Source organism: Symphodus melops (genome assembly GCF_947650265.1).
Source record: "Symphodus melops genome assembly, chromosome: 4".
NCBI lineage: Eukaryota > Metazoa > Chordata > Actinopteri > Labriformes > Labridae > Symphodus > Symphodus melops.
Window position 1 is genome coordinate 15,553,238 of NC_136694.1, and position 17,139 is coordinate 15,570,376.

Here is a 17,139-nt window from a genome sequence, read left to right on the forward strand (position 1 = left end):
CACACACACACACACACACACACACACACACACACACACACACAGGCAGTTAATTGTATTCTTTCGAGCTGTGAGTGTTTCTGTTGTCTCTCCTCTGGCAGAGAGCCAACAGCTGAAGCTACTTCCTGTGACACTCAGACCTTTTATCTGCTCATCTTCTTTAAAAAATAAATACATCATAGTATATAGCACCAACATGGTTCCTCCCTCTGCCAGTACGTTTCATACTTTATCATCGCTACACAGAAAAACACAACTTTACTCCTCTTATATTACTGTACTCCTGTCCAACTCCTCTTCCCAACTTGGCCTGCTTTGTCCCTCATTTTGTTGCCAGTAAAAACACACCATACCAGTACAAAAGCCTGAATGGTAGACACAGCACAGGGGCCCTGTTCCATTTCCTTTTTTCCCCCCTGATAACAGCACAGACTAATCGCTTGTGTGGACTTTCCCTTGCTGCCTTACTTCCTCCCTGTCTGCTTCTCTGTTTTTCAAACCATCAAATATTGCTTTCATAATGGAAACATTGCATATCCGTCAGTGTCTTTTACCTAACCGTTTTAATTGCAATCACACAACCCCCACAGGATCCAATAACTGTTGACAAAAAGCTCAACAGTGAGCGGATCTTCCAGGAAAAGCTGCGCTGACAGGTAGACAATGAGCGCTCTACAGGTGACTAACTGTGCAGTAAAAGGAAAGATCAGCAGATGGAAGGACAGTGTCGACATGTTTCTATACACAAAATAAAGCCTGCATAGGGAGGCTGTGAATTAGAATTGATTTTGTGTTTTAAGCATCAGGGTTAACCAAGCAGGGACAGCACTGATCATTGACCTAATCCCCACGATATCTCCTCAGTGCTGAAGATCAGAGAACTAAGTATCCTTGTTCATGAAGACGACAGCTCATCTTCTTGTTCCCTTTCACTTGTCTCACATTTTAAGTGTCTGCATGAAAAAAATAAACACATCTGAATGTTTAAAAAAATGTGCAACTCTCAAATTAAAGCCACACTAAATTTATTTACACTGACAATATTTGCAATGTTCATAGAGACGATCCCTTATCTCTCAGCTTTTAGTTTTGGTTATATGCCATGCCACATAATGTAAACATACTGTTAGCTGTTTTGTAGGAAAATGCCTTGAAACAATGTTTTTTATGCTACATGCTCTGCAACAAATTCAAGCTATTAAAATCAACATCAGGCGTGTGTTCATTGGTTGGCCTAAAGACTGAACACAAGTGCTAAAACTGCTTTGCATTTTCTGAATGTGTAAGAAAGCAACTGTTTCCAAATACTTTCACTGTATTGTTAATTTAGGGTGACAGTAAACATTGCGTTAAATCAGCTTATTATAATTTAAAAAAAAACCTTTTAATATATCTCTAACATGAGTATAAGCACCATGTCTGTAATATCCTAACACAAAACTCTGTCCTATGTTGAGTCCGCCCTCACTTCCCCAGATGGGCTGAAGAGGTTCTGTTATAAAAACTTGTGTGACCTGATATCCCTCTTTTGTCACCCGACTCATTAATATCTGAACAGAAAGAGACAACTGTGCAACCTGTCATTTCATCCTTTTTATTCCCGACCTCTTTCACACACCTCATTTCCTCTATGCAATGAGTCCATAGTGTGGAAGAGACTGTCTGCTCAGTACAACTGTACACAATATCGTCTAATGGTTCAATATTGCACAATAAAGTAATCAAGACTCTAGATTGAGCACATAACTTAACAAGATCAAACACATGTCCAAAGAGAAAACCTTTGAGAAAACATTGTAACATACACAACAAGTCAAAACTATTCTTGATAATGCTTCTGTATAACTTGAAAAGGTGCTCCCCTCTCATTCCAAGCCTGTCAGTGCCTGTCAGTGGTTTTCCAAACATGCTTCAGGATGCATCCCTGCTGACTTCTCTGCACCGCAGCCCTGCCACACTACACACTGCTGAACTGCCAGGGTGTTGGCTCCACATACACATCACAGGCTCAACTTCCTGTAAACCCTAATGGTACTCAGCAGTGAAATAATGCACAAACATCTCCAGCAGGGATCCATTTATGAAACAAATCAGTCAGGCTAATCTTCAAATGAGAAGGAGTACATTTATTCTTTAAACACTGCCAAACTCGAAGCCTTGGATATTTATAAAAACACAGCAAACAGATGCCCAGTTGCAAAATATAAACCTATTGAATAAACTTACATCAAAACCACAGTATGTAGCATAACGTGACAGAACTATCTTTGTCTTTTCGAAAGAGATTAACTTCATGCAGTCAGCGCTGCAGGGATTACATAAACAGCAGGACACTGTCTCCATCTGGATGAAATGTGTTTGCTTGTACCGTACCTCGATTAGTGCTTTGTCATTCTCATGAGTTCAGATTAGGATTAAGAAAAATGACACAGCAATCTGTGTGTAAGGGCGGTTGTCCACACTAGAATAAGAACCAGCTATTTTTCTCTCAATTGGTCAATAACAGTAACATTTCTAAATAGGCCTAAAAGGAAGGGATGTGCATGTGTTGTGTTACGTCCATTAAAGCATTTTAGAGACTGATTACAAGGCACTGAAAAAAAATATCTTAAATTAACCAGGAATATAAACGGACTTACTGAACTTGAATGTGTTTTGTCTGGCATAGCACTGTCAAAGGGAGCATGGCCTGTTCCCATAGCAACATGAACGAAATATCTCAGCAGAAAATGGTTTAAAAAAAAAAAAAGAAAAGAAAAAAAGGAAAAGTTTGAAACCAAGCCGAAAAAATAGCATGAAAAAATACTAGTATTTTATTCATTGCATTTTTTAAGGCAAACCACAATGATACTTCTGAGTGGACATGGATTCTGTGTGCATATTTCACCAAATAGAAAAGGCAGTTAGGGTCAGTTAAAATGATTGACTAAGACATGTGAACATTGGAGATGTTGAAAACCTACAACACAGGACACTGGCAATGGGCAGATTGAAAAAAAACTGACAGCATCTTTTTGTCTGATATCTTTTTGAAAAGTGTTACTCTATGGAGGCATTCAGGAGTGTCCTGGCAGCATGTTATGGCATCCTTTGTCACACTGTTCACTGTACATCCGATACAAATCTCTGAAAAGGCACCAAGGTGGAGCCTATTAAGCTCTTTTGTATTCTTAGTGATCGTTCTTTGTAACTGTCTTTTAAAAGACTCAAAATAAATAGAAAGACAGTGTGAACAAGCAAAAGATGGAAAATTAGAACGAGAACAAGAGGGGGTTTGGCCTTCGGTGATTCATGAAGATTGTCACGTTTGACATGAAAAGCCCTGAGAACTCAGGAAATTGTTCTCAGCCTATTCTGGGTTAGGAGCTCTGGGTCATATCAATGACTGTGGGATGAAATGAGAGACACCCAGAGGTGCAGAGATGAAGGGAGGGCAGGCAGACCAGTGGCTAATAAGATCAAAACTGGGACAAAAAAAATTTGGACAAATGATTCACAAAACAGAGAAGTAAATGGGTTTCAAGATCAATGATTAGGTTTATATTTATGTAATAAATTAACATTTGTTCTCTATAGGGAGCTTCCTTTTTGTAAATAGCTGATTTATATCTGCCACGAATAATCTCAGAAGTAAAAAAAAACAACAACATGAAACTCTATTTTGAAACCTGACTTGAAATGTCACTACATACAGTATAATAACATAACAAGAATCTGCGGCCAAGCTAGCAGCTCTGTGCTGTGTTACTTCAGCACAGAGTCTCTCTGCTCAATGCTAACTGGAGCAATGCTGGCTATGGTTACAGTCTCAGTCTCACTCAAACTCTGCACTAATGCTGTTGTCCTGTAAGGCCCACCGACCTTTAAGTGCTATACCACCAGGAGCAACTCATTAACATCTTACCTATCTTACATCTTACATTAATGAAAACATATTCCTTACAGCACTCAAACACATGGCCAAAGCAGTTGAAGGGCACCATTTTTGATTATTAAGCCACAGCAGGATTTCTGTATCTGCTGCTCATTTAATCAGTCCTCACATTGATTTTCTGAATGAGCTGTCTGCAGTGATTCTGCTCATAAAAACAACTGTCTCTACCTCTGATTGACATTCTCATCTCTCCATCTACTTGCTGGTCCGCACAATCCATCTAAGAAACCCCACCCCAATGTCTTTTAGAGTGCTCTTATACTAATCAGTTAAGTATGTATGTGCATTGAAATAATTGCACACACACCCCCATAATGCATCAGGAAGGCAATTCACTTTAAAATCTGTCTATCCCTTTGGCCTCCAACTCTCCACATGGGACAAACATCATAGCAGGGTAACGGGCTGTTAGCCACACACTCTCTCACACACACGCACGCACGTACAGACGCACACACACACACACACCCTCATTCACAAACACACTTTTACAGAGTTCAGTCAAGGTCCAACACTCTTAGGGGTTGGCATAAATAAGCAAAGGGCACCTGACTGTGCTGTGTCCCTGGCAGGCTAATGCCACGTTAGCCATGAATTAAATATAAGGAATTAGATGAAAGCGAATGAGTTCAGTAATTGTTTTGACTAGTGTTGACCCCTCTTCTGCAGAGTTCACAAAGTAAATGTATCTCTCAGGTGGGAGCTTGGGAAGAGGATGCATTAATGAGGAACACTCAGATAAACTGAGGCAGCGGGATAGCAGTGGAATAGCAGCCATAAGAGGCTGCATGTCACTGGACATGGACAGCTGGCTTGCCCAGGTAGTAGCAGGCAGACACCTTCTGCCATCCTCCCATTTGGTGTCTGTCGCCACAATGATGAAAATGTGCCAAATTCTCCCAGAGCATAAAGCCTGCTGCAGTGTGTCTGTAAGGCCACTTAGATGAGGACCAAGGCTCTTACTATAAGTTAGTGATGAGGAATTAGCCTAATGAATGTTTTTTTTCTCTGATTTTTCACACAATAGACGGTGGTCTTCAGTTTACCCACAAAATAAATGCATAATTTCTTCAGTCAAACTTTAAACATTTCCAGCTGCTCACTTGTAAGTATGTAGCATTTGTCTTGTTGTTCCTTCTTGTCTCATGGTGGTGCTACATGAATATTCTTAAAGGGACAATTTCACATAAGATCTTTTTGCCCAACATCTGTTTAAGTTCAAAATCCAAATCCTCAAAACACATCAACGTCTCCTTGACAGTGTAAGCTTAAAAGAACATTAGGTTACAGTCTTTAAATGTATGACAGGATTTTGGATTCCGGTCTAATAAAACAAGACAATAACGACTCTCTCTGGCTTTAGAACATTTGGATGGCCAGTTCATTTTTGTTCATTGTTGAACTGATGAACAATATTTACCACTTCCATGTGTGATGATTTACAGCACCAACATTTCAAAACCAAGACTTTAGTCTCCAAAATATTGTTCTGTTTTCTTCACTGTTTTAATATATGGACTCAACCTCTCCATTTATAAAGAACATTTCCTGCTTGCTAGACTTGGCTATAAAGCAATTTCCCACTCTCCTGGTGGTGCTGCCCCATCATGTAATACATGCAAACCCCTCTTCTTAGCCTTTCTATCAATCTTATCTATGGACAAACCTCAGAGATGGCAGTCCTGTAGCCTTAGGCGCTGCTGACAATTGGTAACCGGTGATAAACTGGATCAACTCACATATATTGTGCTCATTGGTTTGACTGGGTGTGTTAGCATGAGCTGAAGCACAAATGAGCGAACTGGTTCATCCATGTTGACATGAGCATTTTCTTCACTGAGCCAGACTTTAAAAACTAAGCTGTCCTACATTGTTTGGAAAGGGCCCGGTCAACTGCTCAATAAAATCAACTAACTGGGCAGCAATCTCACAACATCTCCATCAGGAATTTAGCTCATAAGAAATAAATGTATCTTCATAAGTTTAAGATCTGATTGATTTTGTTCTCTTTTTTATTGTTGTGGCTCTTAAAAACAAAAAATCCATACCTAAAAAAAAACAAATAAACAAACAAACAGGGCCAAACTTTAAAGAGTGGGTAATGTGGTACACAGGGTTTTAAATTTCACATAAATTATGGGACAGAGCTGCGTGGGAATCTGTCACATGGCTACACATGACATTTGATTGCTACACAATGTGGTAAATACATCAGCTGTGAGAGATGTTAGCTATTGGCTTTAAACAATGCACATGAAATAGGCCCACACACTTTGTGCGTTCTGTTCTGTGATGAGTCTGATTTTGTTCAAGGTTGTCTTCTGCTTGTGTTGTTGTTCTTTGTCCTTTATCTCATTGGTAGTTTGTGTTTTAAAAAGCCTCTTTAACATCAAGGCCAGGGGACTACAGATGAAACACTTTGGCCAAATCTGGCATTTTTACCCCTGTAGAATCATGCATTTTATTAATTTGCACTGTCCAAAAACTGCGCAATAATAATAACATAACACATAATTTAAGAAAACCCGCTGACACTTTCCAGATAACTTGAGGACGTTCAGGTCCTGACATTTTCCAGAATTTCCTTTCATACTTGTGTGCAGAAACAGAAGTCTTTAGTAGGCCTAATGGATTCCATTGCTTGTTGGTTATCATTCACCACAATACATAGGGACAATTCTGCGAAATCAATAGGAGACTATATATTATAGCTTACAGCGACAGTAAAGACTATTAATCAGCAAAACTCTGCTCCGCATGAGCAGTATTTCCTGCCCAGTGCCTACTTGCTTGGATGAATGTTGGCGAATATAACCTGCTGATACAGAAGCATTTATCTCTCAAGCATTTGACTAAGGAAACCTAGTCTTTACCATATTTAAACATATTTAATAAACAGGTGTCATTTTGGTATTCACCTTCAAATACAACACACATTTTAAGGATGGCAAAAAGTGTGCCATAACTAAAGTGAATCAGGAAATGTAAATCGAGCAAAGGTCTTATCATCACAGTTTCTCATTAATACAAATCTAACTGTTCACAGCTGTCACAGCCTAATCATCATTCAATTTCAGAGGACCATCCTTCATTGTTACAAGGGCACATCAGTTTGCATCAATAGATCTGATTCTGGGTCAATCCACACCCCACTTCCTCACCCCCTACTCATTTCCCCCGGTTTCTCCCCTTTGTCTGCTCTGTCTGCTGCTGCTCGATGGGGGGAGGTGGAGGCAAAAGAAAGAACCAAATTAGCTTCTTTCCTACATGACAGATGGCCTTTATGATTTACTCCAATTAACTTAAAAATAAACTTGCTTTTAAAAAAGGATTTGTGTTGTTGTTTTTGGATACTAGATTCTTTTTAATTATTTTAAGGGCCTTTTTGCAACATGATCTAGTCAAATTATAACATCACCACACAAACACAAAATATCTGAAGATGCATATAGTGGTTTTTTGTTATATTTAACATGTACTAGCCCTGAAAATCACACAAGAATTTATGTAACTTCTTGTAGCACAAAAAACCACATGACATGCGGCGATCACACAACACTTGCATGTTGTGGTGGAATATTCAGAGAAATAAAGGTTGCCAGTAAAACAAACACAGCAGCGCTGTGTTGTGTTCACCTTTATCCCCATATACACCCTGCTTAGCTGCAGACTGCTGCCATGACTCTGCTTGTCTGTCTGCATCCCTTGAGGGTTGGCTAGCATTATCACCAGCCCAGCCTCCTCTGTCGGGCAGTATTCAGCATGAGTGCTTATGCAGCAAGCCACGATGTCTGTATGACTGAGGGAATGCTAAATTAGCCAGGGGTTGATGACCTACCTTTTATTTTAGGTACAAGCCAACACATATTCTTCTAAAATATTCTGTTCAGAGATGCAAACTTTTTTTTTTAAAAAAACCTATAAGCTTTATATTATGTTAATTAATCTATTAAATATTAGAAGATAATACAACAGTATTGGCTTTCTTAAATTAGTCTAACTGGCAGAATTGAATAGAATAAGACAATGCCTTAGAATTATTCCATTATTATTTAGAAACACTTTAAATCATCTTACAACCTGTTTGGCATAGATTCTCGGTAGCTTTGTGTTGTAAGTTTAATTAGCTTCTTTCCCCTGCAGTACAGAATCTTAGCCATGCACTGACAGTCAGTGTGCTACAGATAGGCTTCCCTATTTTTCATTGTGTAATATAAAATGTCTCGAAGAATGTTAGCTACTCTTCACAGCTAATGGCAGAGCTGTGTTATGAGCTAAATGCTAAAGAGTGCATGATGATGTAATTACAGTGGCAATTTTAACAAGCTGGTATAATGTTTTATAGTGTTAGTTTAGTAAGCTAGCATGCAAAGATGCTAATAAACCCGTAGCCCAGAGTACAGCTAAGGCTAATGAGTAGCTGTTGGATTTGCTAGCTATTTAAAATCTTAGTATTGGACAAAAAATATTTTTGGTCAAACTAATATAAGAAAATACATTTGTGTACCCATAGTTAATTTTAGAGCTGAATTCAGCTGTTTTAAATCTTTCTTTCTTCCTCTTCAATCAGAAACATTGAGACAAACAAATTCAGAGACACTAACTCCAGCACTGACTAAGCTACTTAGCACAGAAGGTGATTATGGACCAGCTGGTCTCACACAAAGACCGAACCCATCATAACTTCACAGTATGAACTCAATACATAATTAAAGAAAAACTTGACTTGGTACGCTAGTCCAACTAAAACACCTTTGCATCTTAGATAGATTTACTCTTGCTTTCCATGCAGCCTTAAGATCATGAGTGGAGCGAGGGGTCTTCAAGCCAATCAAGCACTCCTGGCTATTGTTCCGTTTCATGAGACAATTCACAGAGTCCTTGCTCGGCCATCCTCAGTGTTTTCTCCACAGAACAGGATTCCTGATCGTAAATATTGAACACATTTACACGCGAAGCGGCTGTGATCATCTTCTGAGCAGATCGAGGGAGGTTAATATCAATATCAAATACAGTAAAATCTCGCAAAAATAATCATTCAGAAGATGTGACTGCCAGCAAAAACACCACTCCCTACCGAAAGCTTCCTTCTTTGTTTCGAATAGGGGCCAATTTTTAACAAATGGGGACTCATCTGGGATCAAATCAGGTGAGCTCCATCGTCTGCCTTGTCTAATTTTCCAATGATGCGCCCGTTTTCTCAGATAAATCAGAACTCAGTGGTTCTCTTGGCATGGATATTAACTTATTAATACTTTTAATGCCATTCTGAGACCAGCTGTACTTTAAATCTATCTCCTCAGTGTGAATGAATAGATAACCCCCGAAATATTGATAAATGCAGTAAATCCATGTGTTCAGAACTGAATCACTAGTTTGATTATGCTGTTAATCCCTGATGATGCAAAAGAGAAAATAAATCAGTGAGAAAGAAAGCCATTTGACGTTCAGATGGCGATGACATATTTCCTCAGAGATGGAGCTGGGACAAGTCTATTTAAAAGGTCTAATCGAGCTATAACAGTAACTGGACTTAACTGCACATGTAAACGTAGTAATTGACAGGATATACCGACACACAAAAGCCAAGTGCGGAATTTAAATTCTCCCCATCTTTTGTCTTGTCCATAATGTGTGCACTTCCTGTTCTGTCTAAATCCAATTTTGCAAACCTCGAAGGGCTTGCAAAATGGAATAAATTCCCTTAAATGAATTCAGGAGGACAAACATTGAAAATATGAATAAATCCACTTCAGATGAAGACTTTTAGAAACACAGCACAGTTAAGCTTTGCTACAGGATTATAGACCTTCTTACAGCACCCAGTGCTTCAGGAATCATTTTAGATGTTAGGGAAAGACGGGTGTATGATTAAAAAGGAATCAAAGACATGAAGCCATGAATAACATTTTAAGATTATAAGATTTGTATCTCTAGTTTGTGGATTTAAAAAGCAGAGACAATGTAATTTTATAATGCTTAGAAAGAAGATTCAACATCAAACCATGGAAGTACATATAAAGTCTAGACACAACACCTGAGGGCTCCATCTCTCTGCCTCTTTCTCCCTCCATGGGAATATGGTAGCCACATGCAGCTGTGCCCGAATTATTCATACACGCAATGCTCAGACATTCACAAACACACACACAGACACACGCTCATACACAAGAATGGTGTATACACACACAAAGTCATTGCATGTTTGGCTAGGAGCTCATATTTGCACGCTACAGTAGTCCTTTTGACAAAAGACGACACACTTGCTCCTTTTTCTACTCTGCCGCCGGACACCCCCAATCCCACCACCCCAACCCCCAAACCCCCACCCTGACTCTCCTCCGCCTCTTTGATTTGACTTGTTTTTGTTGTGTTGAATTGCAGGAAGCATTGCTCTTTTCTGAAGTGGGAGAACAGTTTATAAAACAAAGCAGACATCTGAAATGGACTCGAAAAAACACTTTCTGTTGCTCCTTTGCCGTCAACTGTACTCGCTGAAAATACCGCCTTTTCTTCAGCCGCATTTACTTTCCAATTCTCTGACCTTGCTAAAGTGTGTCTTTATCTTTTTGGTGTGTATGAGTGCAAACTCAGCAGTGAGCACAAAGACCTGCAGTGACATCAGATTCATTCACAGTGTATCCTCTGTCTACACTCGACCAAGAGTTGCTGTTTAAAGGGCCTTATACCCATCCCTCACACAGTGATTTCTAAGTGACTACAATAATGTCAATTTAAACAAATTGGCTATGTAACGCATCAAAAATATACAGACCACAGAAATGTGAACGTGAACACTGAACATTACTGTGATCCCAAAAATCATGTCCTTAAGTCCCAGCAGCACGACTAAAAAGGACTGTTTGGAGGCCAGCTCCAGCTGACTTATGATGAGGCCCCGATTACAGAATAAATGCAAATGTTCAGACTGAAGAGCCTTTCATTTCTGTCTGGATGAATGCAAATAAACACAGGATTGTATGTTTCTGTGTGAGTGCACGTGCAGGAGTGGGCGAACAGAAGAGGAAGGAGCTGAGGAGAGAGAGAGAGCTGGTGAAATTCCAGCTTTTTAGTCACAGTTTCACGCTTTATTTTGCTCACAGTGCAGACAATCTTTAGCAAGAGAAAATAAAAGGATGAGGCATGCATTTAAAAGGGAAGTCTGAAATGACGTGCCATTACTTAGTTAACTGGATCACTATATGAATATACATTTTTCTGCTTCGGAAGAACAAGCATTTTTTGGCAACATGAACACAAAAAGATAATTTAGTGATTTAATTCAGAGGTCACATTTTTATATTTTATAGACTCACTGATGATTCAGTATTAACTGTGTCAGCAAGCTCATCAGCAGATGACAAGGCAGGAAGTGAACAGGAAGTGTGGGTAGTACAGCGACAGCCTCACAGGAAGTCATTCTGCAACAGCAGCAACATCATTTGGGAGGTTGTTACACTTTACTGGGAGAAGTTCAGCAACAGAGCAGTTGCACAATTTATGCCAAAGCCCACGCCATGTCCGTTATGGGGCATCTGTTCCAGCCTGTAAACTATCTAACCAGCACCACTATCCTGATTCCCAAATCACTCTATTGTACACCTGCCAACAGATGTGTCATTAAGAGGGGATGACTTGTTGTTCGTATAACCAGGATTAAGAAGTGTAGCTTGGCAACCTCAGTCCCTTCTTTGTCCAGCAGAACTTTTCACCTCCTTGGCCACAATTCGATTGTAGGCCTGATTATGCAACATGCACTAGCAGGCCCTGAACTAAACACCTAGTGTTACTCTGGGAAACAACACCATCATGCCGAGAGGCGGGAAAGAAAGGGTAACATTCGATACTATGACATACAATACAAATATTACAAAACAGTGATTCTGCAACAATCGAATATATTGCGAGACATTTGTAAAATATATCACAAGAACGGATTATACGATGAATTTAAAATGTCCCTAAAAATGCAGTGCAGGATTAATTCATACTGATTTATTTACTGCACTTTGGCGTTAGTTTTACCTTCTTCTTTTCTGATCATGTTGTCACCTTCTTCGATGATAAATTGACTTCTATTCATGTTACCCTAATTCCTGTCATAAGTGTCACTGTGAGGGGTCAGAAAGTAGTGACGCAGTGAGTCCAATTGCCAGGGAAATCTGATTAGAGCACTGTATTTGTTGTTATTGAAAAATATGCATTTGGCACCAGTGACACAACAATTGTATCACATGATATCACTGTATCGATAATTTATTCGACTCTTAATCTTGAATCTTTCTGTACATCAATATGTTGTGAGGTTCAAGCAGCTTCTTTATGGCTGCCACAAAAGACCTTTACATACAAGTGTTAAATGAAAGGGGCTTGAAGAGCAACAACAGAAAGCATGTGACTAGCAGGCCGGTGTTTGGAGGAAGTGATGCCCAGGCTGTGGACAGGCAATTTGGGCGTGTACTCGGTCGGGTTTTTCCTGCTCCTCTTCCTTTGGTACAGGCTAACATCACTGATTAAAAGCAACTTCAGTCATCGGAACAAAGTCAAAACAGCTTACACTTTTTACTAAAGCTGGGGGCTGTGGGTTGGGACTAAGTATAAGAATGCACCCATGGGGAGATTAAGTCCAGCACTAACCTGTGACCAGTACGACTGTAGGATGATCGCATGCTCACAAAGACAGACATAAACACACAATTTCCCACCAGCCGTTTTTAAAGGCAACCCCCCTGGGGGAGGTGTGTAACCTAGACAGAGCCTGTGTGGCAAACTGTTACAGGCAGGAAACAGGCGAGACTGGTAGCCGACACAGGACAAGCGTCCAACAACAAAAAGCTTTTTTTTTTTTTAAACCTCCCAAATAAAGCCTTTGTACACCAGCTGTGAGGGAGGCCCTTCCGTAGTCGTCTTCTGTTGCTTCTGATTTGTTTTGAAGCCAGTGTTTTGGTCATGAGGTAGCGAAAGTCAGCAGTCCTCTAACAGATGACTTATGAAAAACTCATGTGTTCTACAAAGTTCCATTTCTGACACATGAGCAGAGAGATAGAATATAATTATCTTTTCCTATCGCCTTTGAGCCAAAACACTCTGCGTCATAACCGTCCAAAAGCCCACAATTATTCATGTTTCGAGTCTGGAAGAACACAGATTATGTTGTGCTCTATTTGCACAAGATCAGCTGATGCTTATGGGGAAAGAGATCCAATCGGACCGAGAGGAAAGCCTCTCGGATGAGTCTGTTTTAGGTGAGACATCAGGCAGCAGTCACAAGGTCAAAGAACCCAAACAGATCTATCTTTGTGCCGCTGTATACACTGATATATGGAGGCTGATTTTGCACTTTCTTGGACGTCAAGAGTTGCTGGTCGGTCTGAAATGACTAAGTGGCAAAGCCGCAGAAAGAAACGGCAGAAGAAGAATCGATATGCAAATGGAAAAACATAAAACTCTCATGTCAAGTTACACCTGATTAATGTGCGCACACAAAAGCTGAGTTAGAAATTAAGAGACGCACATCCAACCTTCGAGTTGGCCCGAACATAAAGCTTCAAATCTGGGGAAAACTCTGCACTCAACACTAGATCAACCAAAGGAGAAAGAGGAAGTGAAACTGCACCGTATGTCTTTCCGTGCATGTGAGATTAAGAGTGTGTGTGTGTGCGGGTTCCACTGGGTGAGTCGGAGATGGGAGTCTTCTCCTTCTTATAGCTTGTTTGCATCAGACAAAGCTTATCTTTTAAGTTAGTGCAGCATCTGCATAAAAAAGAAACAACCTAGCCAGACACGATTTAATGATCGCCACTTAGCAAGGAGTTACTTTTTACACTGATCTTTTCCTGTTTGTGCATTGTGTGTGTGTGTGTGTGTGTGTGTGTGTGTGTGTGTGTGTGTGTGTGTGTGTGTGTGTGTGTGTGTGTGTTGTGCGTGTTTTCCCTTGGTCCAAAAGCAGGCTTGTAGGTCATGTCACTTGTTATTTGGACATTGTTTAGGGAAGACTCTGCAGACATTCAGGAAGTGCACGCTTGCGACCCAGACTACGTGTGTGTGTATGTGTGCATTTCTCAGCCCTAGCAATAACCCCATTGCCTTCTAAATACATACTCACACATGCACCCACAGACTACAAGCGGGGGTCTGTCTGAGGGGCTGCAAAACATGGGAGCAATTAAACATCAGCCTCTCTTATCAGCGACCGGCTTTCTCAGAGAATACAGGGGAGAGAAAAAGACATAAAGGGGTCGTTGGGAAAACCGTTGCTCAAACAGCAGGAACTTATTCCTCACTGAGTGTTTATATATGGGCTTCCCATTTCCTGTCAAAATTACAGACACTCTTGGTGGCACTCAGAGGGCATGTAAATACACACACAGATCAGAAGTGATAAAATAGGGTCCACCCGCGGCATAGATATGTGTTAAATACTCCCTTTCAAAAGAAAACGAACGGTTCTGTCTCGGAATGAGACACAATATCGATGGCAATATATCATCGTCATAATATATCATCGTCCTAACTCGTGGTTTACATTTATTTAATCCTTATTGCCAAATATGGAGACTTTTTGTTTTTTTTAAACAACCCTGTAAACAGATGTCCGATGGTGCTTATGACGTTATTGACGATAAACGTGAACGAAAGTTTATTTGCCAAAAAAAGAATCTGACAGTGGGATAAAGAAGAAGAAAAAAAACATTGACATAATGTCAGACAGATGTGGAAAAAAAGTTGGAAAAGGTGAAACTGTCACCAATATACAATGAATAAATATAGTAATCCCACGCTTTCGCTTTTAAGAGGTATTTTGTACGCTTCCATTGGTCAGATACCATGATGTATCATCGAGGTGTGCCGTACATGTACTAGTTGGGCCCAACTTCAGTATTGCATTTGTGAATGAAATATTGGGACTCAACATTAATCCACCATCGAGTAAGAACCTGATTCATTGGTGGACATCCATCTGCCACAGACATAAATGTAGGTTTAGTGGATGACAACAATGGAACTCTGCTCGCACACACTGCTGATCATGTAAAGTATTGCATCACCAAATGAGCTATAAAACAGTTGAAGATGCAGGCACATGTGTGTTTATGTTCATGGTGATATCTGTCACCTTCACTCATTCACTTAAACTCTGTCAACAAGCCCCTCTGCAGCTTCCCAGACTTTAATCAATAACTTCAGCTGAGCAGCATGCCCCAGCTGTCTCTCTATAACCCTCTTTTCACCTTTCTCTTTGCTTTTTTGTCAGCACCACCCACCCCACTTCCTGTTACAGTTGCCGCTGTGAGCAGTCACAAAGGAGATTCACTACTCAGCAGCTGATTGACAAGTGACTCTTAAATTCTCCTCTTGGAAAATGAGGCCATCGGTTGCAAGGTTCTTCTTAAAAGCCTGCTGCCATGCAGGACCGACCCCATAGTGTGTTGAAGCCTGGGGGCCTGGCTGATGGGTACTTACATTTCACTGCTATTTTGCAGCAAATGCTTTACAGTTCCACAATAAAAGAGGATGTGAAGATGACAGCTTTGACTATTCAGGTGCAGCGCACACGATGCCGTGCATATGACAACATCTCTTTGTAAGGGACGCCTACTGTGACCAAGTGGGACCAGCTCATGAGACAGAGTCTGTCAGGGTGTTACTCAAAGGACAGTCGTTCTTTCGGACAAGACCTTCAGCTCCACAATCTGCTAAATGGGCACGAATACAGGCGTAGCCTCCATCACACTCACACCACAGCCAAGCCTTCCAGTTTTAGCAGCATTCAGAGCGAGCACATGCTCATTTCTATGATCTCTTTAAATCAGCTTTGAGTCTTGGCACACACAATCGATGGGCTGCTAATATCTCCTGATGTGGATCCAAAAAGCTTCTGTTCTGCTGCCTGAGATTTTGGGTGCATTTATAACAAAGGCATTGAATGACACAGCTCTCTTTGTGCCGACTCTTCTGCAGAAGCATGATAAAAAAATAAATTAAAAAAAAAGGCAAAATGCTCTGGTATTGAAAACGGTGATGGAGAAGATTCAGCCATACATATAAGAAGTTTACTTAACATTGTGGCGAGACTGCGTGTAGGTGAGAATAATAACACTAAGATTGGTTTGGGGAGAAACGCCCATTCTGCTCTCTGCACCTGGCTGCAGCTGTCCTTGCCACTTTAACCTATGGGAAATAATGAAAGCAAGCTTCATAAACAGTGGACTCTGCTGTGGAGCTGCAGGAGAACGTATGCGCCCATAAATGCAAACAATCATATGGAGATATTGCGACTCACATGCTTTTTCCTTATCAATACTATGCAGAGCGCCACTGTGCATGTATTACAAATAAGGTGCTTTACTCTTCTCTGTTTCAGGGATACAGAATGTTTAAAGCAGGGCCATAAATTGAAGAATAAGACTATAGGTGTGAAGGGATGATCGCCTGCAGGCAGACACAATGTGATCTGCTAAGGTCGGCAGATTTCTAGCAGACAGACGCCGTAGGCTTACCTCAACGCAACCTTCACGGAGCAGTCGCCCTGGCTCGCCATGATCTCTTTCAATGTTCACCGATGGTCCGTGGAGTGTTTCAGCTAGGTTGAGTTTTGCAGTGTCTGGTAAAGTGTGCGGTGCTGCGGCGGTGCACGGAGTCTAAAGTCAGCGGGGGCAGCCGTCAAGACCTGCCCGCGGCGAGCTGCCTCAGCCGGACTCCTCCTGTCTGCTTCTTCTCCGCTGAGGCGGTCATTTCTGGCTCACCGGTGTTTGTCACATAGTAGAGTATAATCTGCCGTTTCTGTCTGTGTGTCCGTGCTCTGTCTCTGCCGATACATCCTGTGTGAAGAGAGTGTGAGTGAAGCATATGAGCGCTCCTCAGAGACCGCACCGCTCCGCTGTTCTCTCTGAGAGACACACGGTCACGTTGACGAAGCGCTGCTGAGACCTTAGACTCAAAGGGATGCTGATGCATTCAAGGGCTGTAGGAAAAGTTGGAATCAACTTTGGAGCGTTCTTGCAGAGAGCTGTGGCCTCAAAAAATCACGAAGTCACAGCTTAAAGTTGGCTACACTACAGAGTGATCGGTAGATCTGATCTATCAAGAAGTAGCAGTTAAAAAACAAAAGCTGTCATACTCCACCCACCTGTTACTTTACTGATCAACACAATTCTACCTCTACTACTCACGTTTTACTCACATTTTGCAAAAGCTATAAAGGT

At 40.9% G+C, this 17,139-nt stretch overlaps 1 protein-coding gene across 10 annotated transcripts in view; it reads right to left on the bottom strand.

Moving 5' to 3' along the window:
- The window catches only part of kif21b (kinesin family member 21B), a 58,632-nt gene extending 41,778 nt beyond the window's left edge, over window positions 1-16,854 (bottom strand). For all 10 annotated transcript variants that reach the window (XM_079340731.1, XM_079340726.1, XM_079340723.1 and 7 more), the window contains exon 1: window positions 16,435-16,854. In XM_079340731.1, coding sequence (XP_079196857.1) covers window positions 16,435-16,475 — 41 coding nt within the window. In that variant the 5' untranslated portion in view covers window positions 16,476-16,854. The remainder of the gene's footprint in view (window positions 1-16,434) is intronic.
- Window positions 16,855-17,139: the final 285 nt, after the last annotated feature.